The following is a 27,284-nucleotide window of genomic DNA, read 5'->3' on the forward strand; positions in this document are numbered from 1 at the left end:
TTAGTGAAACTGACAAGGACTGAATTTCTGCTCTGTTCCTTTAGTTAAAGAAATACATTAAGTTATCGATAAGGTTGAATTTTAACTAAATTCTCCTTGTGTAAATATCTTATCTCTTGATCTAACTATGTAATGTAATAAACTGCATTGTTAACAGAAAGATAAGAGTAAGATACAAATTATAAATGAGGATTTGGAGTCAGTTAACTTGAATACTTTTAGAATTGCAACTTTTTGGGTTCTTAGTGAGCAGACATCATAAGCAGCATATTTTAAGTATTCAGCCAACTTACAATTACAAGCTATTTGCTTAACAAAATTATGACCCCTTGACTTCAACACTGACAGAATTCTATAGATTTTGGAGGAGTAGATGAAACATTTAAGCATAAGTAAACTTCCACCTAATAGCAATTCAAAAATTAGAATGGTTTTGGCAATGAGATGCTACTAAAAGCAGGCATTACATTTTTAAACACATTTTCAAATACAATGTTCTTGATTTAATCTTTCATTTTTGCCATTGTGCAACTTCCAATAATCAGGAGGACACCCCCACCCTTCAATTATCACGCAATCAATCTTAATAATGTTCAGTTATGCTACTTTGTGGCGGCCCACACACGCGGGACTCGAACCGCCATTGGGAGCCGCGCGCAGACACGTGGTAGTGTGTTTGGAACTACCCGCTCAGGGCGGACCCTCCAGGGACAGTCGGACGTCATGTCCGCCCTGCGGGTCACAGGGGCCCATGGGATAGGAGATTTAAGTGCTTAATTTTGAATCAGTAAAGGGTTTTTGAGTTCAGCACTCACTGCCTCTGTGTGTTCCTTTAGTAGCGCATTGTGTGTGGCTACAACTTCACACTAACTGGCAGAAACTTTTCCTATAATGTGAATAATACTGATTTCAAGTTGCCCTTCACAATAGCACTGAATATATATTGGCATCAAATATGTGTGACACATATCCTTCTCTATTAGACTTTTAGTCAGTGGGTGTGATGTAAAAACAACAAAATTTCCATGGCTACAAACCCTGAATGGTTAATTGCTGTCCTAAATCCATATTCAGAAACGTCACAAGATTTAGACTTGGTTGGTAATGCAATCCACCAAAAATGACTCACTGCCAAGGCTTTTCTTGCACAGATCATATACTTTCTGCAGAACTCTGCCCTGTTGCCCTGGGTCATCTGACTTCAGTAGCTGGTTAAGTGGTCTCAATACTATGGTAAAATCAAGTACGGTATTGGGTCATACCCAAAAACAAGTAGAGCTCAGAACATTTTTAGGATTCCTGGCTGTGCTGACTTTCTTTGTAGACTGTTTTCATTTATTCTCAAATCTAAATGATTTCCTTTTGACTAAAAGCACATTGTATCAACATAATATGGAGCTTCACAAAAACAAACTTCAAAAACTTCAGGTACCAGGCAGTTTTCTTTCTCTGTCAGTGTTACAATTAGAAAGTCAATACTGGATCCCTTCCAGTACCTCATCCATTGTTCAGGTCAGAGAGTATCTGTGGAAAGAGAAACATAATTAACATTTCAGATCAGAGACTCTCTTCAGATCTGAAACGTTAACTGTTTCCTTTACCACAGATGCTGCCCGACCTGCTGAGTGTTTCTAGCACTTTTTCGTTTTATTTCAGATTTCTAGCATCTGCAATTTTTTTGGGCTTTTTTGATCACTATTGCTTGGAAGATTCTTAGGTGATGATTTCACCCTGTACAGCATCTTGGTATACAAATACAACCTCCTGTGTGTTAATTGTGAAGTAATGCCTTGGACAATGAGCAAGCTGGGCATAAGCATTGGACAGATCTTATTTAGTGAAGAATTTTGCACCTGCCAACTGGCATATAAATGTTGAGATGTGGGCAGGGAGTATTGCTTCTCAACTATTGCTCTATTAAAGGTTACTTTATAACGTTTGCAGAAGCAGACAGTCTTAGGTATCACTGCTATGGGTATCACCCTATCAATCTGTGCTGCTTTTACCAATACTCCATGCTATTCAGGTTTGCTTAGCTCTTCTCTATGAGTGTTCAGCACTGGATACAGGCCTGGGTTCACAGCTTCCTGGCTTGGCATGTTATTTTATATATGCATGTTTTGTGCCCTTGGTACTCATGTATAAATCTTAGAATTTTCTTCATGTTATTCTAAAAGCTTGTTTAAACATAGTCATGATGTATTCATGCTGAATACAATTTCCTAAATCATCCCCAAATCTTTCAAGCAGTCTCTTCCTAGCAGAGTCAATCTGTTGACATAAGCAGCCATTATAATTGTACTCTTGCTTTTTGTCCACTATGGAGAACCACATTTAACATATATCCTAATATTTTCAGGGTATCAACAGAATATGAATTCAGCTTTAGTGCGCATCTTGCTAGAGGCACCTTCCTGAACTCTCACCAAATCCATTAGAAATTCTACAGACTTATACACACAGAGCATGAGACAAGAGTTCAAAGTGTACGTTTACTCAAGGGGCTCTCACAGAGTCACTACAAACATTGTTACGACCCATCGAGCAGTTTGTCACATGATATAATCCTTAAAGGGGTTGACAGCCTTACAATAAGAATCATTGATCATAACTAACATCAGATATACTACACCAAAAGTGATTAATAGAAGATTGAGAGCCTGCAAGTGACCCAACTGATTGGTGATTAGCCAGGAAATTATGAGACTGAGAGATGACTGATACTGTTAATGACAGTGAGACCATGTTAGTGAAAGATGTGTATCCTCTCCAGTATGAGCTACAGCGCTATCCATCCTAATGATTGACATATAGAACAACTGCCTATCTTCAATCTTCCAATGAAGGGGCTAAGGTTCTTGTGAGCATATAACAAGTTTTGTGATAACTTAATTAAAGCTCGGGACTTTTTCCTGCGCTTAAGGCGCTATTCACAAAGATACAAATTCTTGTCACTTTTGTTGTATAAAAGTTGCTCTAAACTGTTTTATTTCTGGCATTTACTTAGAATCTTTTCAGAATTATTTTATCAAGCAGTCCCTTTAAACATCAATAGGCTTGAAATATTCAAACCACACTAGCTGATTTTTAACACACTGCATTGCTGGATAGTTAAGTATTTTTAAAAAAGCTAAAGATCATACCTTCAAAGTGCTAGCAGCTGTTCCAGGATACTCTCTCTGATCTAGCTTTGTCCACCTCTGCATGAATTTTTGTACCATTGGATCTTCGTAATTCACAAGCTGAAAGCCAGTTACATTGACTCCCGTCTCAATAAATTTATCAAGGACAAGATCAGAGAAGCCCTGCAATGAATACACAAGACAAACCATAGTAAACTAAAGGCTTCAAACTACTGAAAAAACCCGGATTTTCTTGCACATTCCTTATAAGTTCATCAGATCTATGCTCAAGTCACCACCTCTCTCACAGTCACTAACACATACACACACACACACACACACACACACACACACACACAAAATACACTGTTCATTTTAAACTATGTATTCTTTGGGCTCTTTTGTTAGTCCTGAGCAAAAGTACATTGGGTAGTAGAGAACAGCTGCAGTTTAGAAAATCTCAGCTTTGATTCCTGACTAGTACTGAGTAATCCATTTCTCAGTTTAATGTTAAGAATGGATCCACTGTTGCCAGAATAAAGAAAAAGAACAAAGTAGGTCTCAATTTGAATCCAAGGTTGTGCTGCAGATTGCAATCTATGGGTATTGTTTGAGGATTTCCGGGCATTCAGCTACATTGCTTCCAAGTGATCAACTGTCCTGCAAATTGCTGTCTCCTAATATCTAAATCCTGCAGCTTTGCAGATGAAATTAATGTAATGGAGTGGAATAGCAGAGGGTCAACCATTGTCCTATTACCTCAGAAGTTATAGGTGGGAATTTTTTCTCAAACTGAAACCGTACTCCAGGAACCCAACAGCAACCCAACTGTTGGGTTGATAAGACTATTGAACGGTTCCCTTATACGATGAGATGGACTCTGACCTCACGATCTACCTTGTTGTGACCTCGCACCTTATTGCACTGCACTTTCTTTGCAGCTGTGACACTTTACCCTGTACTGTTATTGTTTTTACCTGTACTACATCAATGCACTCTGTATTAACCCAATGTAACTGCACTGTGTAATGAATTGACCTGTACGATCGGTATGCAAGACAAGTTTTTCACTGTACCTTGGTACAAGTGACAATAATAAACCAATACCAATTTTAAGCAGCTGCTCTGGGCTCTGAGAAGTTGCCAGCAACCATAATTAATGGAAAGCAAACAGCTGATTCACTATTGTTCACGTCACATTATTCTTAAAGACCAGTCTCAACCTTTCCTGGTCCCTAAAACTCAGCGGCTGCCTCTAGGATGAGTCCCAACTTTCTGCTTTACCTCAAGCTTTTCCTGCTGATTTCTAGTTTTTCCTGCCTATATGGGTAATGGAATTGATTGTTTATCTTTAGCAGCAATCAAGAGCATCAGGAGATTTTCCTAAATAGATAGTGCCATACAAATGCAAGTTGATGTTGTTGTCATCGTGTTTTGATTCAATGAGCATAGCACATGGTTATCCTTGAGTAAATAATCCTCCAAGCAGCATATCCTTCATACTTCACCAGGAAAGTCACAACTTAACTGAGGCAGTGCCATATTATGGTGTTCTAAGGTACATTCACTCATATTTGGGATGATGTTTACCCACCAAGTCTCATAATAATATCAAAGTATCACCATTATTGCCCATTAGAGCAGAGTCTAAGACTGAATTGAAAGTCTCAAGTTTATTTGACTCTATAATTAGGTTAATCATTTAGTTTCACTGGGTATCTTCAACCATTTTGAACTTCTCGAAGTTTGAGACAGTTGCCCAAAGAAAATTAACATGTTTAAGATACAGACCCAATGGAAACTATAAGCATATTCTGTCATCACTGTACAAGTTGTTCATTGGGCAGGGCTAACAATGGTAGGTAACATGATGAGAACCTTTGCAAAATGCAGAATGAAAACAGTGTCATTTAGCCTTGGAACTGTTTACTGTTCTAAATTGCTCTTTGTTCACAACAGCATGTGTATCATCAGCAGAGGACGATAAACCCCAACATTATTTATCAAAAAAATCTCTGGCTAGTCTGAGCAGCTACTAATGAGCTCAAGGTTATGGGTTCAGAATTGAAGTTGGCAATAAAGCCAGCTTTGACATGTGGAAAAACTGTGTTCTTTACTGTCTAATTAGCAAAATCTGCACTGTTTGGACTTGCTTCTTTACCTCAGCTGCTGATAGCATTCAAGCAATATTGTACCAAAGGCAATATGTTATTCATTCCTTGCATGAGAAGCAAAGGGCAATCATTTGCAAGCGCCACATGCCCGATTGCATCGAGAAGGTTCAACTAATAAGTGACAAAATAGCAATGGTAAAATATCTTCAGTGCAATAGACTAGATAGGATTTTGGCAATCATTTGCAAGCGTTGCACGTGTGATTGAGTTGAGAAGGTCCAACTAATAAGTGACAAAACAGCAACAGTAAAATATCTGCAGTGCAATAAACTGGATACGATTTTTTCAGCCCTGATTAAAAACCCTTACTGTACAGCAGTCCTGATCAAAATACAAATGCAGAAAATATTTATTTGCATATGTCTATTTCTATAGATTTTCTCAGCTAACCAGTGAATTGTGAAATTGCCCACGAGGATATCTGAGAAATTACAAAACAGGATGCCTTTTCCAAGATAATTTTGGGATGCAGTAAGTCTGTGATTTCTGTTTGCAGTGAAGTGCCTTTTCATTTTGTAATGATGAAAAATGACCTCAGAGTCAGAGCCTGAGATAACTCCACCTCATGGAGGCCCACTAGTTCTGCCTGGGCTTGATATTACACTGGGCTCAAACTAAGTTTAGTTATTGTTTGGTGATCTTTTTGACTCCTTTATAACCTTGAAAATACTCATGCCTCTTTTTAAATGTTTGGTCTGCTGTGTTGATCCTCATTCTTAAAGCTTTTGAACTTACTGGCTGGAAGAGAAATGTGCACCTATGGGTGATATTTTCAAACCAGCCAGAACGCAATTTAGAAACAACAGAACCCAAATTAGTGCCCTTTTCAATTGGAAACTGCTGGTTGCTACTGAGTCTGTACTCAAGATTGGTCCGAGAGTATTGCCATAGCCTCAGAAGCAAGTTTATGGAAGTGGACCTTTTGCTTGTCATCTCAGTTTTACAGAATGGTGGGGAAATGAAAAATAAAAAGATGAAACAAAGGGAAGAATAACATGATGGCAATAAGACTCAGAGATCAAAGCAGGAGCAAAACATAAAAACAGCAAGCAAAATATGAAGTGAATCAAACCAATTATGAGAGGAAGGAAAGACAGGATCAATATTAATTCCTCCTGTCAACAGAACGATGTACAGGAAAGGCAGAGCATTATGTGACAGGATCGTTAGCTTCATATTTGAAACAGAATGTTATGATATTACAATAGCTGGCATTTCATGCCACTTCACCTTGTCAAGTGCAATGTAAAAATGTTTCACAAATGATAACCATAGAACCATACAGCACAAAACAGGCCCTTCAGCCCACCATGTTGTGCCGTCCATCAAACCACCCTCACACTATCTAACCCTTTCCTCCTGCATATCCCTCTATCTCACATTCCTCCATGTACCTATCCAACAAACTCTTGAACCTGTCCAATGTATCTGCCTCCACCACCACCCCAGGCAGTGCATTCCATGCACCAACCACTCTCTGGGTGAAAAACCTCCCCGACATCTCCCCTGAACCTCCCACCCATAACCTTAAAGCCATGCCCTCGTGTCTTGAGCATTGATGCGTTGGGAAGGAGGCGCTGACTGTCTACTCTATCTATTCCTCTCAATATTTTATATACCTCTATCATGTCTCCCCTCATTCTCCTCCTTTCCAGTGAATAATGCCCTAGCACCTTAACCATCTCCTCATATTCCATACGCTCTAATCCAGGCAGCATCCTGGTAAATCTCCTCTGCACCCTCTCCAACGCCTCCACATCCTTCCTATAATGCGGCGACCAGAACTGAACACAGTACTCTAAGTGTGGTCTAACTAGAGTTTTGTAAAGCTGCATCATCACTTCGCGGCTCTTAAACTCAATCCCACGACTTATGAAAGCTAACATCCCATAGGCCTTCTTAACTGCTCTATCCACCTGTGAGGCAACTTTCAGTGAACTGTGAATATGAACCCCCAGTTCCCTCTGCTCCTCTACACTGCCAAGTACCTTGCCATTTACCTTGTACTCTTCCCTGGAGTTTGTCCTTCCAAAGTGTACCACCTCACACTTCTCTGGATTGAACTCCATCTGCCACTTGTCAGCTCAGCTCTGCATCCTATCAATATCCCTCTGTAAGCTCCGACAGCCCTCCACACTATCCACAACACCGCCAATCTTAGTGTCGTCTGCAAACTTACTAACCCAGCCTTCCACCCCCTCATCTAAGTCATCTATAAATATCACAAAAAGTAGAGGTCCCAGAACCGACCCCTGCGGGACACCACTAGTCACTGCCCTCCAATCCGAGGGCACTCCCTTCATCACAACCCTCTGTTTTCTACAGGCAAGCCAATTCCTAATCCACACAGCCAAGCTTCCATGGATCCCTTGGCCTCCACACCTTGCCACAAACTTCATGGCAAAAAATTATAAGCAGGGCCCTAAACATGTACTATTTCACAAAATATGCATTACAATTGTATATATGTTTTAGAACATAACATGTTCTTTCTGTGAAGTTTTTTGTTGAAAAATGTGTGTGAGCTTTTATGTCAGCTAGAGGCACAAAAACTGGGCCTGTGGTGGTGAAGGTGGGGTGAGATGTTATATTTTCTAACAACAGCATGTAAGTTCTTCCAGTCATGTAAAACAGTAAGATTCTCTTGACTCTTTTCTGACAGTGTTTAATTTCAGAAGCAACCCTTACATCAATGCAACATTTTCCATATATTACATAACCCAATCAGTCGTTTCTCTGCTTCATAATTAACAACATTTAGGAGAAGTGGACCAGAAACTATCTATAACTAGATTCAGTTTGCTGAAGTTAATTTCACTTGGATCCTGAAAGTTAGCAGACAAAGATTTCCGGGCATTGTTCTTGGCTGGAATTATACTTATTGGTAAGTGATTGATTTTTGACTATCATACCATTTGGCCATCTATTGGCACTATCTTGTTTGAGTTCATTTTAATCGAGTACAAAGAAAACACTTACCAGGGTGGCCAGCATGTAATGGTAACCTCTGATGTTTTTGCCAACGTTTACAGCCTGTGTCACAAAAGAAAGGAATAATCTATGAAAATGTTCTTTGATGTAATCTAACCAAGTCCAGTCAGACAGGAAGTGTAACTGTATTATTTATATTTAGCCAACACAAGATAAAATGTCATTCAGATGGAACAGTGTTGCATATGCCCTGCCAAGGTCAATGTATCTTTCCTAAGTGAAAATCAAAAACTTTAGATGCTGGAAATCTGAAATAAAAGGAGAAAATGCTGGAAACATTGAGCAGGTCAGGCAGCATCAATGGAAAGAGAAAGTGTTAACATTTCAGTTGTATCTTTGTTGTTCCTTGTATCTTTTCTAGGATCCTATCCCTAAACCTGAGAGCAACTGATAACTGAACAAGATTCAGTATGATCCTTCCTCACTCCCACTCCCTTCAGATAAAGGTCAACCATCTATTAGCTTTTTACTTTACTTCTTGTGCTTCTGCAATAGCTTTTACTGATGTAGGTACACAAATACCTAAATCATTTGCTTCTCCACATTCCCTGCCTTGTAACATTAAGAAGATATTCTCACTTGTCCTCCGGGGATCCAATATAGTTGACTTCAAACTAGCTATATTAAACTTCAATTGCCGTTGTGTTTTCCTCCCATGCTGCGCTCCAGGGGTGGAGAGAACTGCTCTGATGAAGGATCATTAAGCCAAAACGTTAGTTCCGTTTCTTTCCCCACATATGCTGCCTGACCTGTTGAGTATTTCCAGCACAATTTTTATTTCAGGTTTCCAGCATCTGTAGTTTATTGATTTTTAATTATTGCGCACAAAGTGTTAATAATGCCTAAGGTCAATTTATAATCTGGCACCTTTCTTCCTGATCCCAAAAGCAACACCTTAAGCAAGGTAACCTTCAAGAAATCCAAAAGCAAAATATTGCAAATATTGGGAACCTGAAATAAAACTTTCTTCCCTCTTTTCCTTCAAACAAGTCATTAATACTTCCATAGTCTTCATACAAATTCCTGAGATACACTATCATTATCATATAATACAATATCATATCATTATAGAGTATGTAGTCCTTATCATGAATCCTTGTCTTTTATCTCCCAAGTGAACTACCAGCCTATACAGCAAGTTACTTATAATTCTGCAGTTTTATTTTTCACTAATAACCCATTATGTGAAATGGTTTCAAACACTTTTGCAAGATCCACATAAGCTATCCAGTAAAATCCTCAAAAATGTACTAGGTTAATTCTTGATATACACAAACTTCTGTTTCCTTCCCCCCTGCCCACCCCCGCTGAAATTTGTTGTTCTATCTACTGTGGTACCTGTCCTTTCAGCTTAGTTTTCTCAGATAAAAACAAAACACATCAAGGAAAGCAGGGACATTTTAGCTATGAGAACATAGTTTATTTGGAAACATGCCTCCACAAAGCTAATGCTTCTGACTAAGTTTTCCAATGCATTAGAAGTCCACTCTACTGCTGTGTAAGCAAATGTGTAAACAATTAAAGTCTTTAGCATAGGAGGAGGGAGTAACCTGCTTTTACCATCTCTCTCTCTCTCTCTCTCCATTCTATATGCCTTTATGTAACTGTCAGCCAACTAGCGCACTCCAAAGCTTTCACCCTGTCCGCAAAAGGATTTTATCAATACCCTAAAAATTGACTACCTCTTTGCCTCCACAGATTCTGCTTGACCTGCTGAGTTGCTCCAGCCATCTGCTTTTTGCTCCAGATTGCAGTATCTGCATTGCCATGCGTCTCAGGATTTCAATCAGTGTCCAAACCACATTTTCCTCCTGACTTTTTTTTTGGACGTTTCTGGAACTCCTGAATAACTTGCCCACATCATCTTTTCAGATTCATCCTGATCTGTTCTTTCTTGGTTATTTGTTCAACTGATCTTTAACACTGAATGAATACATCATTAACATTTCTCTATATTTTAAGGAATGCAGTTTTTATGGATATAGTTATATACAGCTATATTGGAAGATTTGTGTTGATATCATACTTTATTTCAGTGTCAACACCATGAAAATGTTGTGTCTCCTCTGTAGTAAATGGCTACTTGGGCTGCCCTGATCCTAAAAGCAACATCATAAGCCAGATAACCTTTAAGAAATCCGAAATCAAAATACTGCAACTATTGGGAAGCTGAAATAAAACCCGAAAATGCTAGTAATACTCAGGAGACCTAATAACATCTGTGTAGAGAGAAAAAGAGTTAACCTTTCAGGTTGATGACCTTCCATTATATGAAAGTTCTAATGAAGGTCATGGACCTGAAATGCTAACTCTATTTCACTCTTCTCAGACGCTGCCTGATCTGCAGAGCATTTCCAGCATTTTCTGTATTTATTATCTTTAAAAAATGTTCTATCGACTTTTCCCTGACTGAAAAGTTATCTGTCCCATCAGGTCTTTTCAATCAATAAATAGCAATTCAGGGGATTTTTAATCCCTCTTCAATAAATTTCACACTTCCCCTCAATAATGGAGTGAAGAGCAAGCACAATTACACACCTAATCTTTGCTTCCTCATCAAATGGTGCTGGTCTTGCATAAAAGGGGAAAAAACAGAAAATACTGAATATGCTCAGCAGATCAGGCTCTATTATTTTCTTGTAACTCAAATGATTTTTCATGCAAGCAGTGGAAGCAGTCAATCTCGGTGCTGCAGTGGAGTTGCACAAATCTGAATCAGGCGAAACTGACATTTTACTTTAACAGCCGCATTCAAAAGTAGGAGGAAAGTAGCTGTAAGTGACACATTATGGTTACAAACCTTGTGAGATGACCTTCCAAACCATATTATTCAATTCAGCTCACAATCTCACACAACCAGCATCATGAACCCTAATGCTATTAGAGTGATCCTCTTAAAATGTATATATGGAAGCAGCAACTCAAAGGAAGCAGGATTATAGGACCTGTGCTAAATAAATTGGACATTATCGATAGATACTCCTAAGGGGCCTTGAGGATGGATGTGGCTTTGCATTAAAACACAAAGGCCTGAAATTGCATTATTATCACTCTGCTTAACAGGGTTACAGAGGCAGTACAATGACTACAAAGCAATCTTTTTTTTTCACTTTTTGTCAAATATATTGCACAAGTAGCTGTTACCTGATCCATAATCGCATTCAGCCTGTTTAATTCACAGTCTATTAAATATCTTCTTTCTTGTCTTTTGTCCATTTCCTCAAAGATCCGTCTATACTCCATCACGTCAGTGATACTGCCAACTGATTTTGCTGTAACTTGCCAGTTATTCTGGACAGCAGCTTCCATTATTACTTGCAGGATGGAATATCCTGCCAAAGAAAAACAAGCATAAGTTTAGAAATGAAGTTTTGAATTATTTCAGAGAAAGAATTCGGTTGAAAATTTTCAAATATTTTCCAGTAACTTCATTGTGCAGATGGGAGCTGATGAAAGTGATTTGCTGAAGCATCCTGTTCATAAGGTTATTAAACTGTCAACCCTGTCAAGTTCTTTGCAAAGAAGCTTTATTTCTTGCAAGTGCTACTCACCACTTGCTGTTCACAAAAGGCACCATGTATTTTGAGCATTGGGAATTGTACCATCTGGGTGCAAACCTGGATGGCTTAAAAGACTGTGTAAATTTGGATATACAGTACATAGGTTAAACACATAGCTGTAGTTGGCCCATATCCTCTCCACCCAAATCTTTTCCCAATTAATTAAATTATTACACCCTCCCCTTAAAACTAGCTACTCCTCAATTCTGAAATGAGAGAATTGTCCAGAGGGGCTTGCATACAGACTATCCCAATATTTTGTATTGGAAGTCCATGTAAAACATTTTTTGTGCACCTGTGACTATTTTCTTTGCTCCACCAATCCATTACCTGTAAATTGTGACAATTAGGAGGCCATCAATTATATGATAAGCACTCTGCTGCCATATTAAAGAAATATTTAAAGAGTTTGTGTGGTTTGATTTTTACTAAATTAGGAACATACAGATTGCATTGAAAGAAAGCAGAGTAACAGGCAGAATTTAGCATATGCCAACATGCCTTTAGCTAGCATTTGCTTTGGACAATCTGAGCTGCAATTACGATAAAAATATTTTTGCAACTGAAATTCAACAAATTTGACTGGAATGCATTTTCTCTCTGCTCTTTGACTTATTGAGCTTGTTCTAAAGTTAATGGTCTTTGAAAGAAAATGATGACATGCTTGACTTTCTTTATTAAAGCTATAACTCTCCCTCTTCCTAACCTCCAAACATTCACACACGCTCACGCGCGCACACACACAATTAAAGCAATTATATTGTGTCTAATAATAAAAGCAAAAGCAATTGTGTTACATCAACATTAATAAAAATGTTAGTAAATGTTATAGTTAGAAAACAAAGGATAAGCAACCAAAGCTACAAATCTGTAGCAATGAAATAAAGATAATTCTGGCCAGCACATGTCAAATATGTTATACAACTAGTGCTAAATCTTTAGATCAAACTTTGCCATCCTATTTCCTCCTAATCCAGACACTCGCGCAAAATATCCAGTGAAAATCCAACAAGTCAATCACCCTCTCCCAGATGGAACCCACACTGACTCCAGGGCTTCCAACAAGTGGCTTATTGCTATCGGTTTGACTGCTATTTTAGATTACAGGATGATTATAAGATCACGAAACAGTCCAGTACTAAATGAGGCCATTCAATCTCTCACTCTATGCCTGCTCTTTTAAAGTACAATCCAGATAGTCCTCCATCCATTCTCTTTCCTCACTTTTTTTTTAAATAGTTGTTTTTCTTTTGAAAGTTGCTATTGCATCAATATCTACCAACTCCTAACCACTGTTGCATAAAACATATTTTCCTTGTATCAATTCTGGTTCATTTGTCAAATATATTAAATATTTGTCCTCTGTTTATCAGTTATCGGAAAGAGTTTCTTTATCTTTACCTAAATCTTTTTATTATGAAGGTTAAACAAAACAGAATTTTCATAATGGTATCTTTGACGATGAGTTTCAGAAGCTGGAAGCTATGGTTTTCATGCTGGCCATCTTCCCAGTCATTTAAAAGAGATTCCACACTCTGTGTGGCCCTGTTGTGCCGTGGCTGGGATGACAGCAGCAATTCCTGGCAGGAATTCAGATCCCACCCAGTTTGCTTTACTTTGGAGGAAATTGATAAAGGGATAATGCTACACCGCCAAACAGTAAAGAAGGATGTGCATTTATATTGAACCTTATATTTATTGAAATACTATTGACGTACAATAATTGTGGTAAACTTGGCAACCCATTTGTGCACTGCAAGCTTTCACAAACAACAATGCAATTATGAGCCAATAATCCATTTATTTGAAGCCGATTTACAGATAAATATTGGTAAGAATACCAGTAATTAGACCAACAGGGAAACAAGCTTTGGTATAAAGAATAGTAGTGCAGAAATAGAATAATTTTCATCTGACTGAGAAGCATTTCTTTTCACTCCTGGTGGTATGGAGTACTTGTGCAATTAGAAAGATGGGTTATTCTTGATCACTGGTGAAAGGCACTTCCAGGTAGCTCAGGAAGGAATCACAGAGACAGTTTTAGTACTTGTGAAAAGGTCTATTGATTGTTTGCATCTTGTCCATCTCAAAATGGGTTAGGGTGGGGTGACATAGTCCAAGTATTGAACTCAGTCTCCACACTAAGTATAAACTAATGCATTCCACAACTGATGAAGCAACTCAATTTAATAAGAAATAGAGTTAAAAAAGTTTTATTTTTGAAATGTCAGTTTGCCCTCTTAAGTAACTGGCTCAGATAATAATGGTGCCTGACTTTTACAGACTTGCTCCAATCTGAAAATGTTTGTCAAAAGGCACAAGATTACTTTGCAAACAATTCACATCACCACACTCTGTTCAACACAATAAGGTACTGTGACCATAAGAACACATGTGAAGTTTGCATTTTGCTCTGTTCAGCACACCCACTTTCTGTTTACTATTTAAAATTTTAAAACTATCCAGTATGTCATAGGAAGCGTGGAAGACAGGTGAGGAATATTCCAAATATGGAACAAGTTTGGAGATCAGAGAGTTGGGATATTCATCAACCCTGTTCCCAAGAAGAACTGTAATGAAGGGGAACAGGGGCTGGATGTTTGGTGCAGTGTTCTTGCAGCTTTAAAAGATGTAAAGCAAATACTGCTGGGAATGTGGAATTAATGTACCCGATTGAATAAGCCGATAAATGTTTATACTTCAGATAAAATCAATGTCTATACTTTTTCAAAGATCTCCTGATGCAATTACATACACAGAATTTTATAAACTGCAGTGATTGTTGCTATGCTGTCAAATGTGACAGCCATTTTCAACATACCAGAGACTATAAGCCAGAAAGAAATGACAAGGGGATAATCTGTTCTTGTCAGAAATGTTAGCTAGAAAACCCCTATTTTTCTAGAAGTAGTCGTATGAAAACCTTAAAGGCCATCTCACCACACCACAGGAAAACAGTTGACAGCTTCCTCATTCAAAGGATGGTATCTGTTTACAGTACAGTGCTTCATGCATTTGCCAAATTAGGCACTCACATCCTGGTAGTGGACTTTGGATTTACTAGTCTCCAAGCCAACTTGACACCTTGTGAATAGATTGGGATAAAGATCTTAAGTCTAAGTTCTAGGTTAGGAGTTTGGTAAGATTATTTAGCTACTCAACTGTGCACTTTCCACGACTGTTGAATTAAAACATACTCTCAAATTGGCCAGTCAATTGCGATTGAGTTGTTGCTGACTCCTGGTGACCTAAAGGGCTAGCTTTCCAAGATGATCTCATGTATCAAAGATGATGCAAAGGCACACTATTGATCTACTGGTTCGCCATCTTCCTCTTCTCACATTTTTTTCCACTTTAGCAAACATGATCACCTTCTTTATTCCACGGTTTTGCCGACATAACAAGTTCAAAGTATGTCAGACAGTTTGAACATCATGCCTTCAATGGAAAAAATAGCCTTTATTTGAATCAGGACTGAATGGGTGTTCCTCCTTGCTATCCATGGAACTATGATCACTGTTTGCCAGCACCACACGTATTAGGTGGATATTAAATCACTGGTATTAGACTTTTAGCAGTATTTATAATAATAACATAAATCCCACTTGCAGGAAAGAGAGGCTGGCTAGGTTTGACTCAGTGGGAAAATGTGGATCACTTACAAGGAATAAAATAGCTTTCTCTTAATCATCTGGAATGTTGTTTAAGTCCACAGCTGGATTCTTGGCCCAATGGGACAAAATTCTAGCTGACTAGGAATGGAAATGGATCACTTAAGAAAGAATACAATAAAACTCAGCAGTATACCCATAATCTTCGTTTAGCCTTATTATTGATCTCTTGTGAGTAGAAATACAGAAAACCAAAGGAAAATGCTCCTCTCATTTTACTTCAAATATTAGTGACTCATTTATGTAACATAAAGAAAAATCTCAGAATTATAGCAATGAAAAGAGCTTGTGGGAGCAGGTGTCACGCTGTGTCAAAGTATTGTTATTCCCCCTCAGGAGACTTTCAGAATTGCTGAAGATTCCCTTTCTCTATTATTTTCCATTTAAAGGTCACCAAAATGAAATAAACGCTGACTACAAGTCACAAAACAAATGCTGCCCTGAACTTGGCATGATTTTCTAAGGACTGTGATTGACAGGTCACAGGATAGAGAATCGCAGGGTCACAACAATGGTGGAATGTCAATACCAGAGACATGTTGGCTGCGAGATTGATGATCCACAAGACTGACATAGATTGCAAAGCCATTTAAACATTATTGAGCTGTGTTTATTTTTCAAAGTGACATACAGGCCAGCCATTTATACTGTTAGACCAAAATGAGTGATGCTGGCACAGTTCACTGGGAATGGGTCCAGTTGATTGAGATGCACTGGTTGCCTGAGTACAGAATTAAAACTGACAATAAAATTGGCAAAGTTTTGCCAGTGAAAAACAGAAGAATTTTACTACATAGGTCTTTGGGAGTGTTTTTTCTTCAGTTTTAAGTCAGATAAAACTAAACGTTCAAGCATAGGATTAATGCAAATTGTTGTTAATTAATGGAAAGAGGCATTGTTGTGAGAAGTGTGTTTTGGATGTTAACTTTGTTAATATATTGATATAATCAGCATGTATTTGCTTATTAATACAGATAAATCACATATATATGCACTTGGTTACTTTAAAAATATGACTTGTACATTCCTTTTGGCAAAACCACTTTGATCAGGAGTTATCATGGAATAAATCAGCTGATACCTTCCTATCATAGAATGAAAAGTTTGCAGAAAAAATCAGGAAAAAGAAACTATTCATTATATTAGAGGAAAAGCCACAGAGTACAGCTAAGTGAACATTTGCAAAAGCTTGCACTGAAAATATATTATCAACACTAGTTCAATATTAAGTGCTTTTAAAAGATAGATAATTAACCAGCTTTGTCATGAATTAATTAAGCAGCAAAGCTTATAAAAGGTTTTCCCAGATCTGTTAAATTAAATTGTAAAGCTTAAACAATGCCGACATTGTGCTCATAATGCGCCATTGGGAAATGCCTCTGTCCAATCGGTACATTAAGAGATATTCTGAAAGAGTATACTGTTGTGGTATTGACTATGAGAAATTCATAAATGCCCCCACCTTCACTCAGGATACATCTTCTTCACATTTCAGTCTCAATTGGCTTTATGACTGTGAGGATCTGCATGACTTTGCAATCAGTGATAACATTACATCTCAAGTCATGCACTGAATTTTGGCAAGTTTCAACAAGATAGCCTCAGTAAAACAGTATTTTACTGAAGATATTTATAACTATGCGCTGATGTGGTTTTATTGACAAAAGAAACTGCATTTGCTGGAATGTGAAGCAAAAACAAACTCCTGGAGGAGCTCAGCAGGTCAGGCAGCATCTGTGGAGGGAAATGGACAGTAAACTTTTTGGGTTGAGACTCCTTCATCTGGACTGAATTCCCCAGCAGTTTGTTTTCTTGTGGGTTTTAGTAGCTGTTGGGTTGTGTTTTGGTGCATGTGTAAAATTGATTTGAAAGAATCTTTAGCTCATTGTTTCTTTCTTTCACTCCACATTCAAAGTTTTAAAATCAAACTTAGTTTTAAAAAAAAGTGAAATTCAAATGCAAAATCTTAATGCAGAATGCAAATATAATAAGTAGTTATTGCAAAGATGTTAATTGTTAAGCTATTACATTCACTTTGAAAAGTGTACTTTTATGACATTTGCCAGGATTTCTGGTTTTAAAACCAGGAGTTCAACTACATTCACTGAAGCTTAGTTTTTCTAGCTAAATCCTAAAAGCCAGAACAAAGCAAAACTGCTAGAACAGATTGGGTTGAAGAGTGAAATCACAAGGAAAGAATTGTTATTATTAGTATCTCACTAATAAATCAAGCAACTTTTGCTTGACTAATGGCTTCCGAAAATAGATCTGGATACCTTTGTTCAACTGGAAGAATTATTGACATTAAGATGGTAGGGAGGAGTTTCAAAATCCAGTAGTATGAGGGAAAATGAGAATGCTTACGGCTGGAGGAAACCATTATAATCCAATGGTCCTAAGTGACACACAGTAAAAGTGACAAGATCATTCAAGCACCTCAGGTTAATGCATCCATTCATCAATGGTTAATTTAGCACTCCCCTTAATGAATGAACCCCTCATCCCTTCCAGCCCTTTCACCAATTATGCACTTGGTGCTATAAAAAATGATCAAAAAAAAAACTACATGGAAAATAAATTAAAGGTTATATTTAATTATATCTTTTATAAAAAATTTTTACAGCATGGTAGCAGGCCCTTCCGGCCCAACGAGTCTGCGCCACCCATTTTAAACCTAAATTAACCTACCCGTACGTCTTTGGAATGTGGGAGAAAACCGGAGCACCCGGAGGAAACCCACACAGACACGGGAGAACGTACAAACTCCTTACAGACAGCGATGGGAATCGAACCCTGATTACTGGCGCTGTAATAGCGTTGCGCTAACCACTACGCTACCGTGCTGCCCTTTTCTGCAATTTCCCATTTTCTCCTGATAGCTCTTGTTATGTTTTATAACTCAATAGATAATACCTAGCACAAGCAGAATTTGACAGCAAATAATGGCAGGCTATTTAACATTAGGTCAAGCCTGATCTGTTCCCTCATCCATGCCAGTAATGCTATTGATTGTTGCTAGAGTTCAATAGGGCACTAATCCTGTTAGCATCTATTAGGCTGTTGAAATAGCCAATGAAGATTCACTGGACAGATATATAGACAGTGGGCTAAAGAACTCCGAAAAGGGATCTTAGCCTAGATGTTACTGGTGATGGCATCAATGAATAAATAGTTTAGACCTATCTGCACAGCTAATTCAGGATTGAGCAAGAGTTAAATGTGGGCCTTTCTTGGCCTGAAATAAACCAAAGATCTGCATGTTTCAGGAAGCTTGACTATTTTCTTCAGGATGAATTTGGGAAATTTCTGTTCTATAATGTTTATATTCAATAATATTGTATAATATCAAAATATTGCTGTAAACCTCAATGCAACCCAATTGGGATGAAGCTCACAACCTAAGTCAGAAATTCAGCCAATAAGTCATTCCTGATAGGCACATATTCCACTCCAGTTGTTGTAGATAAAAAAAAACATGTTGTAACAGATATACAAGCAAACCATTGCACATAACAGAGTAGAGATTGCATTCAGTTAGGGCAAAAATATTAGCACAATTTGTGCAGAATCAGCTGATCCAATACAAAACAGCAGGTTTTGTTTTAAAATGTAAGTGAGTTTTATCCAAAGCTTCTTATGTCTATGTTTTTCATGAGATTTTATACAATCTTAAATTTGTCAGATTCGGAACAACACCCACCCCACTCAAAAAAATCTGGCAACAAATTGAGACTGCAAGATCCCACTGATTACACTAATTAGGGATGACTCTTTTAATTCCACATTTCTTAAACTTACAGGCGCTGTTTCATTTTTAAAGCCTTTCACATCAGAAAGTAATTTACTAAGAAATGGAGCAGCGTACACTAATGAAAACAATAAATTGTTCAGTACGTCATTTTCAATGATTTTAATAAAGTTACTCGCATGCGAAGGACTGGACATTTTCCAAAAATGCATTTTGTGATAAACCCATTTTCAATTATGTTATTAAAATTAGACTCAGTTTCCCCTTGTACAAATTTGGACCAATGGAAGTTTAGTAGACAGGAGGAAAGCTACTTTCTGCTATAGTTATAGATCGAGTAAAAAGATTACAATTACTTTATGACAATTCATCGAGGATTTCGCACTTATGATTATGCTTCTTTAAGTAAAAACATGAATTTTAGTCTGTACAGAAGAAATTTAAGCACATTTTTTCCAAACTGCTGGATTGGCTTCACTCAAGTAAGCTCAGATGGCTTTCAAAAAGAAACATACGGAGAAGATCAGTAGCAGGCTGAATGACCATATTGTCTAGTCTATCCCCAGACCAGAGTATAGAGAGAGAAGGATGACTGGCTTCCTGTCAGCTGATAAAAGTCAGAGTGGTGAAATTAGATTAATGGGGGACAATTAGATCTATTTTACGACCGCTTCACTTTCAATGGAGATGACATTTGGGCTGGGGATAAATGAATTAAAAGCAGAAAATGATGGAAATATTTAACCATTCAGGCACCTTCTGTGGAGAAATGAAAAGGCTAGACACACAAGAAGGTTATAGTTTGGGGAGGGGGAGGGGAGAATGACAGGAATGGCCTGTGACAGAGTGGAGACCATTAGAGCTTGAACGACACACTGAAAGTGGTGGTGGTGCTGGAACTGGCTGAAAGAAATTAGTAAAGACTAATGAATAACAGAAGGAACATCTGGGGCAGGTATAAATCGCAGCAGAGAAATGAAATCTGATGTAATCAGAAGAGGAGAGAGAGAAAAAAAATAAATGTTGGAAATGTGAAATAAAATGGTTGATTATCTGGCATTGTTGAAGTCATTGTTATGACTGGAAGGCTATAATATTCCAAGCTAGAAGATAAGGTTCTGTTCTTTGAGCTTGCTCTGAGGTTTATTGGAACAGAATTGGCTAAAAGCAGAGGGGTCAGAATTGGACTGGGGTGGGAAATTAAAGCTAATTTTACAGATGTAAAAGCATTAAAAAATGTTAGCGAAACAAAGGACTGCAGTTGCTGGAATCTAGATGAAAAACACTATGATGCTGGCGGAACTCAGCAGACCAGGTAGCATCTGTGGAGAAAAGCCCCACACCCACCCCCAACCATGCCTCTTCTTTTCTTCCCTTTCCTAGACTCTCTCTCGTTTCTACCCCCTTTTTTCCTCCTTACCTTTGACCCATCCCCCGGTTGATCTGCTCTCCCCTCCTCCCCTGTACCTGTCCATCACTCTCTCTTCCCTGCATCTACCTATCACCACCTTGTGCATACCCCACCTTCCCTCTTTTGTCCACCTATCACTGCTCTGCTTTTCCCTCCTATATATTGGGCTTCCCCTTTTCCTATCTTCAGTCCTGAAGAAGGGTCCTGACCCGAAACATTGACCGCTTGCTTTTCTCCATGGATGCTGCCTGGCCTGCTGAGTTCCTCCAGCATCATAGTGTTTGTCATAAAAAAAAAATGCTTCTGCAGCATCTAACATAAAACAGTCACTTGGCAAGAGATAAGTACATAAGATATAGGAAGAGAAATAGGGCATGTAGAGTCTTTTCGAACTTGGCCCCATTCAGTTGTGATCTTGTAAAAACTTATCTTGGACTCAGCTTCACTTTCCTGCCTATTTGCCTATACCATTGACTCCTGAATAGGACAAATATCTGCTTATCATGCACTTTCAACCTTCTCAATTCTTCCTCATTAGACAATCCCAGGAATCAAACTAATGAATCTTCTCTGAATGGCCTCCAATCCAAATATATTTCCCTTAAAAAAAAGGAGTCAAGGAGACCAAAACTTAAAACTGTACTTCAGGTGTAATCCCACCCATGCCCCGTATAGTTGTAGCAAGACTTTCCATTTTTAAATTCCATCCTTTTTCCAATAAATGCCAACATTCCATTTGCCTTCTTAGTTTTTACTGTACCTGCACACTAACTTTCTGTCTAAGAGGACACCCAGATCCTTCTGTACTGCAACAAACCTGTGGTGTTTCTCCTTTTAAACAATATTCTGCTTTTCTATTTTTCCCTACCCAAGTTGTTTACCTGCAATGCACTTCCCTGTAGCTGTGACACTTTACTCTGTATTGTTTTTGTTTTTACCCTGTACTGCCTCAATGCACTGTGTAATGAATTGATCTGTATGAACGGTATGCAAGACAAGTTTTTCACTGTACCTCAGTACAAGTGGCAATAATAAACCAATACCAATAATCTTTTATTCTACTCTACCTGCTAGATTTTTGACCCCTTGCAGGTTCTTTGTGTCCTCTTTATAGGTTGCTTTTACCCCCTATCTTTATAGGATAGGTAACTTTGAGGAGCTACTCCAATACAGACTTAAAAAGTTTCTGATAATCTTTGCACAGAGTCATAGGAGCAAATCATCAGGCATTTTGAAAAATAATCCTTCCCCTTCTGCTTATTAAAGAAAATTGTATGGCAGTCACAGTCCTTCCTTAGTCACATAGATAATACAATGGCTGTTTAATGATCTTCAATCGATATCCCTATCCTTTCTCTGCCTATTAAATTATTTAATACACTGAAATAAAAGGTGAAATAGTAATTTTAGTTATTACTTTTCTCAGTGCAATCGTAGAAGAGGCTTCAAAGGGTATATATTTGAAAAATGCTTCAGTGTCTGAAACAATTTGATTTTATTAATACCACAGAGAATATATGAAATATGCTGACATAAAGATCTCTTACTTGTAATGCATTTGATGAGAACTCTTTGGGTGCTGCTTGGTTGTTTTATTTCATCTGATTTCCTTAGAAGGAAATAAAACTGAGCTAAGATCTCAGGATTCAGTTACCATCATTACCTCAATTCTGGAAACTCTTAGGTGTAGAACTTTGCCCTCTGTCACGTGCAATGAATGTACAACACAGGCGCATGCTCATTGAACTCTGCCTCTGAAATTGTTCCATTAAGTCAATGAAATCAAATTGCAGAAGCATTTAATGCATGCAACAGGCAAATTTCAAATTAAGATTTTGAACACTTGGGTACTTTCTTCTTTTGTTTTGGAAAAGTAGGGCAAATATTCAAAGGTATAGTAGGTTTGGAAACTTGCTAAAAGTAGGAGGAGCAAAATGCACTTTCTCATAACGCATAACTCTGACCACCTAAATGGGTAATGGGTAGCTAATATTAAATAATCTGGCCAGGGTGTACACAATAAAAATACTATGGAACAATGTCTGCATAATACCAGCATTTTGTTGTGGGAGGAAGATGCAAAACATAATTGTTATGATAAACATAAATGATACAATTTTAAGCTGAACGGCACTATTCATCACGTTTCTTGGGAGGTGTAGATGGTGCTTGCATTTTGTGAAACATGAGCTCACAAGCTATATGCTTCCAAAACAACCAATTACCATGATCATTGGGAGGTGAATAAGCAAGGTCCATTTTGCAATCAGATAATCATCAGGAACACAAATTAAGCACATCAGTTGTGGGAGATTCAATAATAATGCAACTGGGGCTAAACTAGTGTGATATATCACATTAGCAGAATGTGTATTCTCTTAATAAGGCCCAGGATTCAAGATCCTGTATGTTAACCTACCATGCCACCTATGGATTGTTCACAATCATCCCCAGGTCCCTATTAGCCATTGCTCAGTGGGCGGCAGAGTTTGAAGTTAAATGTTCCAGTCCCAATCCAGAGTTCTAAGCACAAGAAAATCAGTGTAGTATTGAGGCACTGGAAGAAGCCCTGCCTTTTGAACGAGACATCAAACTGGTGAACTGTTTTTCTCTCCTGGGTGGATATTAATGATCCCAGGGCATGGGCTTAAAGAATCAACAGATCATCTGGTCATTATCACATTGCTGTTTGTGAAATTGCAGTGTGTAAAATGACTGCTGTTCCCTATAATAAAACATTGCTTTCACTTCCAAAGTACTTCAGACTGTAAAATATAATCAATTGGGACTGAAGGAAACTATATAGATGCAAATTGACAAATAGTTGAACTACAAAGGAGTCATGGGGTGTGGAGAGAGACTGGGAAAGTTGGTGTTGAGGCCAAGATTGGATCAGACATGACCTTTTCTGTGTGGTCTACTCACAGAAAATAGTCCAGTATATTTTGATACAGCACATAAACTTCAGCCTGGAATTCCATTATGTTGGGCAGATACCACAAAAATGAATGACAGAGTCCAAGTGATGCAAGGATATCAAAAATAGAAGATGCAATAGGTCATTCATACCATTGTGCTTGAATTATTGCCTCAGGAGAGCTTTCCTGGATATTGCTCACCTCCTTCCATTTTAATGGTTCAATAGAAGTAGCAATGAGGACCACCATACCAGTTATTTGCATTTCAGAAGGATTTTCTATGTCTACTTTTGATGTGGGTACAGAATGCCTCCTTGCTTGTCAACCTATATAGATGGTGACATATTTTGAATTGGAATTGTGCTTGTGCTCCTGGCCACAGTTCAGGATAACATCCTACTTGAGAAATCAGCATCATTTCTTGTCCTTTTAAGTCTGCAACAGGCATAGAAGGTTAGAGTGGGGAGCAAGGCAGGGCCAGTGAATTCTGTGGGCTGGCTTTAACGTAACCCACATTAAAGTATTGGCTTAACCTGTTTCTCTCTAACTGAGTCCTAAATCTGAAGCCTTCGGAGAAATGCAATTAGGCTAGAAGATCAGCAGCATGTGCCAGATTAAATTTTGTCAAGGACCTTGAACTAAGTTCAGCTCACACTGCACGTCAGAGAAAATGAATCTGGGTTAGGTTCTGCCTATTTCTTCCATTTTTAGAGGGCAGATAGTTGTGTTTGTAACTGCATCATAGATCAACTGTTTCCCTACTTCCATTCACTTATTCTTTTATTGTTTAACAAGGCTTATTTTTGCGTTATGGCTGAAAGTGTTTACTTAGTTGCCTTACAAAGTAATAGGTCAAGAGATGGCAGAGTATAAAAGAAGAAATTTGAAGTACACTAATCTGGGCTTTCAGTACAACACTGGGGTTCACTTGGAAAATATCCAGATACTCAACAGTTAAATTCATAGTGTAGCTCCTGTGAAGTAAGGGCTTACCTACGGGAGTGGAGTGTGTTACTAAATCTGGGAATGTTTAAAGTAAAACCGAAAAATATAACAAAGGTGGCAGGGAAACTTGCCATTAGACCATCACTCACCAGTCTATTTAAACTTCAATCTAGTCAAACTTGAAAATTTAAGTAAGCAGAGCAAACAGGCAAGCGTGTGCATGGTTCTGGGGGGGTTGGGGGGCAGTATACGAGGATAGCAGGAGTAATTGAAAAGAGAAAACCTGCAGATACTGAGAATCTGAGATAAAAAACGAAAGTGCTGGAAATACTCAACAGGTCACATTGCATTTCTGGAGGCAGAAATAGAGCTAAAGTTTCAAACTGATGACTTTTCATAGGAATCATTTTAATAAAAGATCAATGACCTGAAACATTAACTCTGTTCTCTTTTCACAGTTGCTGCCTAACCTGCTAAGTATTTTCAGTATGTTTTGTTCTTGTTACAGCAAGATCATAGTTCATTCTCCCTGTCTTAACAATAATTAAGCACATTAAATATACATAGGCACAAATTTCAATACTCCATACACGAATATCCAATTTATGGATTTTCACGGTAATGCCATTAACTCTGGATGTGTCTTTGACTTATGAATCTATTTTTTACAATGATAAATAAGTGCAACATTTTCTGCCCAGGAAATCTGTTTTACCAAAATACTCAGGATGCATTTTGGCCTCTTAGTTGATTTTTAAAAATATCATTTAATGTATGGTCTTCCATTAATGCATCCCTTCCATAAGTCGAGGAACAGGTATGCATATTTGTGTAATATATGAGTGTGTGTTGTCATACCTGTGCTAACTGTACCCTTATTAATGGGATCAGATAACTGTACAGTAGAGATAATTTTTGGACCAGAAGTCTAGAAATCAACCAAAAGTTAAATGCCCCTGTAGGGCACAAGATGAACTTAAGGCTCTGTGAAGACGGGGGTGGGGTACAGTTATGTATTTCTCTGACCTTTGTAGTTTGCTGCCATCCACAAGGTGCTAATATTCACAATGCTGTCATAAACAGGCTCCATGAATCTGACTTCTGTCCTCAGAAACCTTTAGCTGTGCTAATATAGTTGGAAGCTGTTGAAAAAGCTCTTAGAAAGAGTTCTCCAAAGAAAGAGAGGCTCAGACGCTCGTTTATTTACACATGAAATTTCACATCACTGAGGAGTTAGTTAGCTTCAGTTGAAGGCACACAGGTGGAGAAACTTTAAGGCTTGCGTTTTCCCACATGAAATGTAACACCATTTTGAATATGTAATTCCACTGAAATCAGCTTTCGGTCTGAAATTGCACTGAAGGAAAAAATTGCATCCATTCCAACTACTAAAACTGTGTCTGACTGCCTGGAACATAAATCAAAATTGTGACAGTAACACATTAAAAACTGTGTAAAATAGCTGACACAGATATCAGGCGGAAGGGAGGAGGTGGGGAATAATAAGCCCTGTTTGCACAGGCCCATGAGGAGAAGGGGAAGCATGAAATCTAGTGCTAGATCAAATGAGAAGCTGCAATTTAAGTTGTTTATAGCTGGCAGAAATTTTACCTTAAAAGTAAGAGTTCTTAGCCACCAGAAGTCGTACCTCAATGGATCATCACTGGATTGATCCTTGAGAGTATGTGTTATGGTTCAACTCATACCATAGAGGGGTAGAGAGAAAATGAAGATAATATGCTGTCAGCTGTTATATTAAGGTTATTGGAAGGTTTCAACCTCAAGTTAAGTCATAGCATGATGGAATAAGGAATTCTAATGTTATTCAATAAAATCCCAAGTCAGCACTTCTGCATAGCCAGTAGTAGTTCAATTATTAGCACATTGTATACATGGGTGGGCAGAGGAAGACACCAATCTTACAATGGTCAAAGTCTCTCTCTAAAAGTGGAAAAATTCTTACTCATGCTCATGTAAATAGAACTAAATGGAACTGAATAGACATAGGCACTGAGCTAGAATTAGACATTTTTCCCATCATTTCATTGGTGGGGCCACCCTGAAGGTCCAGCTAGGGTGACTACTTAATTGGACATACCTCTGCATGGAGAGATGAGGGAATGTAGTGCAAAATAAGTCACACAAATGAGATCTCAGAGGTTTTAGGAATAATAAAGTGGGGCACAGTTGGAGAGATTGTTAGTCCAAGCTCAGTTTCTCTTAAGTTAATGAAAGTTGCAATAATTTGCAATAGTATAACAAGATTAATGGATGTAAGTTATTATACATTTACATCTGATCAATGTAGACATGTACATTTTGGAAATGCAACAAACTGATCATTTGAGTACAGTGGCTGCTAATGTAATCCAAATATTTGTCCAACTGTTCTCATTAAGCAATTAATATTTATTCAATTATCTCATATGATCAGAATACATTCTGCAACTTCCAAATGAAATAATTAAGCAATTTTTAATAGAAGCTTGCATTAGGAGTCTTGAAGCGTAAGGTTTGAGGTTACAACTGGACAATTCTTCAAATTCAGTCAGTTATGTAGTCTGCACTTAAATTGATTGATGGAAGAAAGCTTAATTATAAGTATTCAGGGAGGGTGAAAGAGACGATTTTCATATGCTAGCATAGTGATGTGGAATGTTTCATACTTTGGCTTTGCTGAACACAATCACTTTGTGCCGGTGTGGAGAGCTACTGAATGAGGATGAGGAGCCATCTTATAAAAA

General features: G+C 38.0%; 1 protein-coding gene across 6 annotated transcripts in view; it reads right to left on the reverse strand.

Moving 5' to 3' along the window:
- LOC127573018 (glutamate receptor 3-like) overlaps positions 1–27,284 on the reverse strand; it is a 239,866-nt gene that overhangs the window by 133,799 nt on the left and 78,783 nt on the right. For all 6 annotated transcript variants that reach the window (XM_052020759.1, XM_052020756.1, XM_052020760.1 and 3 more), the window contains 3 exons: positions 11,432–11,619; positions 8,276–8,329; positions 3,144–3,305 (listed from right to left, as the gene is read on the reverse strand). In XM_052020759.1, the coding sequence (XP_051876719.1) occupies positions 3,144–3,305; positions 8,276–8,329; positions 11,432–11,619 (404 nt within the window). The remainder of the gene's footprint in view (positions 1–3,143; positions 3,306–8,275; positions 8,330–11,431; positions 11,620–27,284) is intronic.

Source organism: Pristis pectinata, chromosome 8 (assembly GCF_009764475.1).
Source record: "Pristis pectinata isolate sPriPec2 chromosome 8, sPriPec2.1.pri, whole genome shotgun sequence".
NCBI lineage: Eukaryota > Metazoa > Chordata > Chondrichthyes > Rhinopristiformes > Pristidae > Pristis > Pristis pectinata.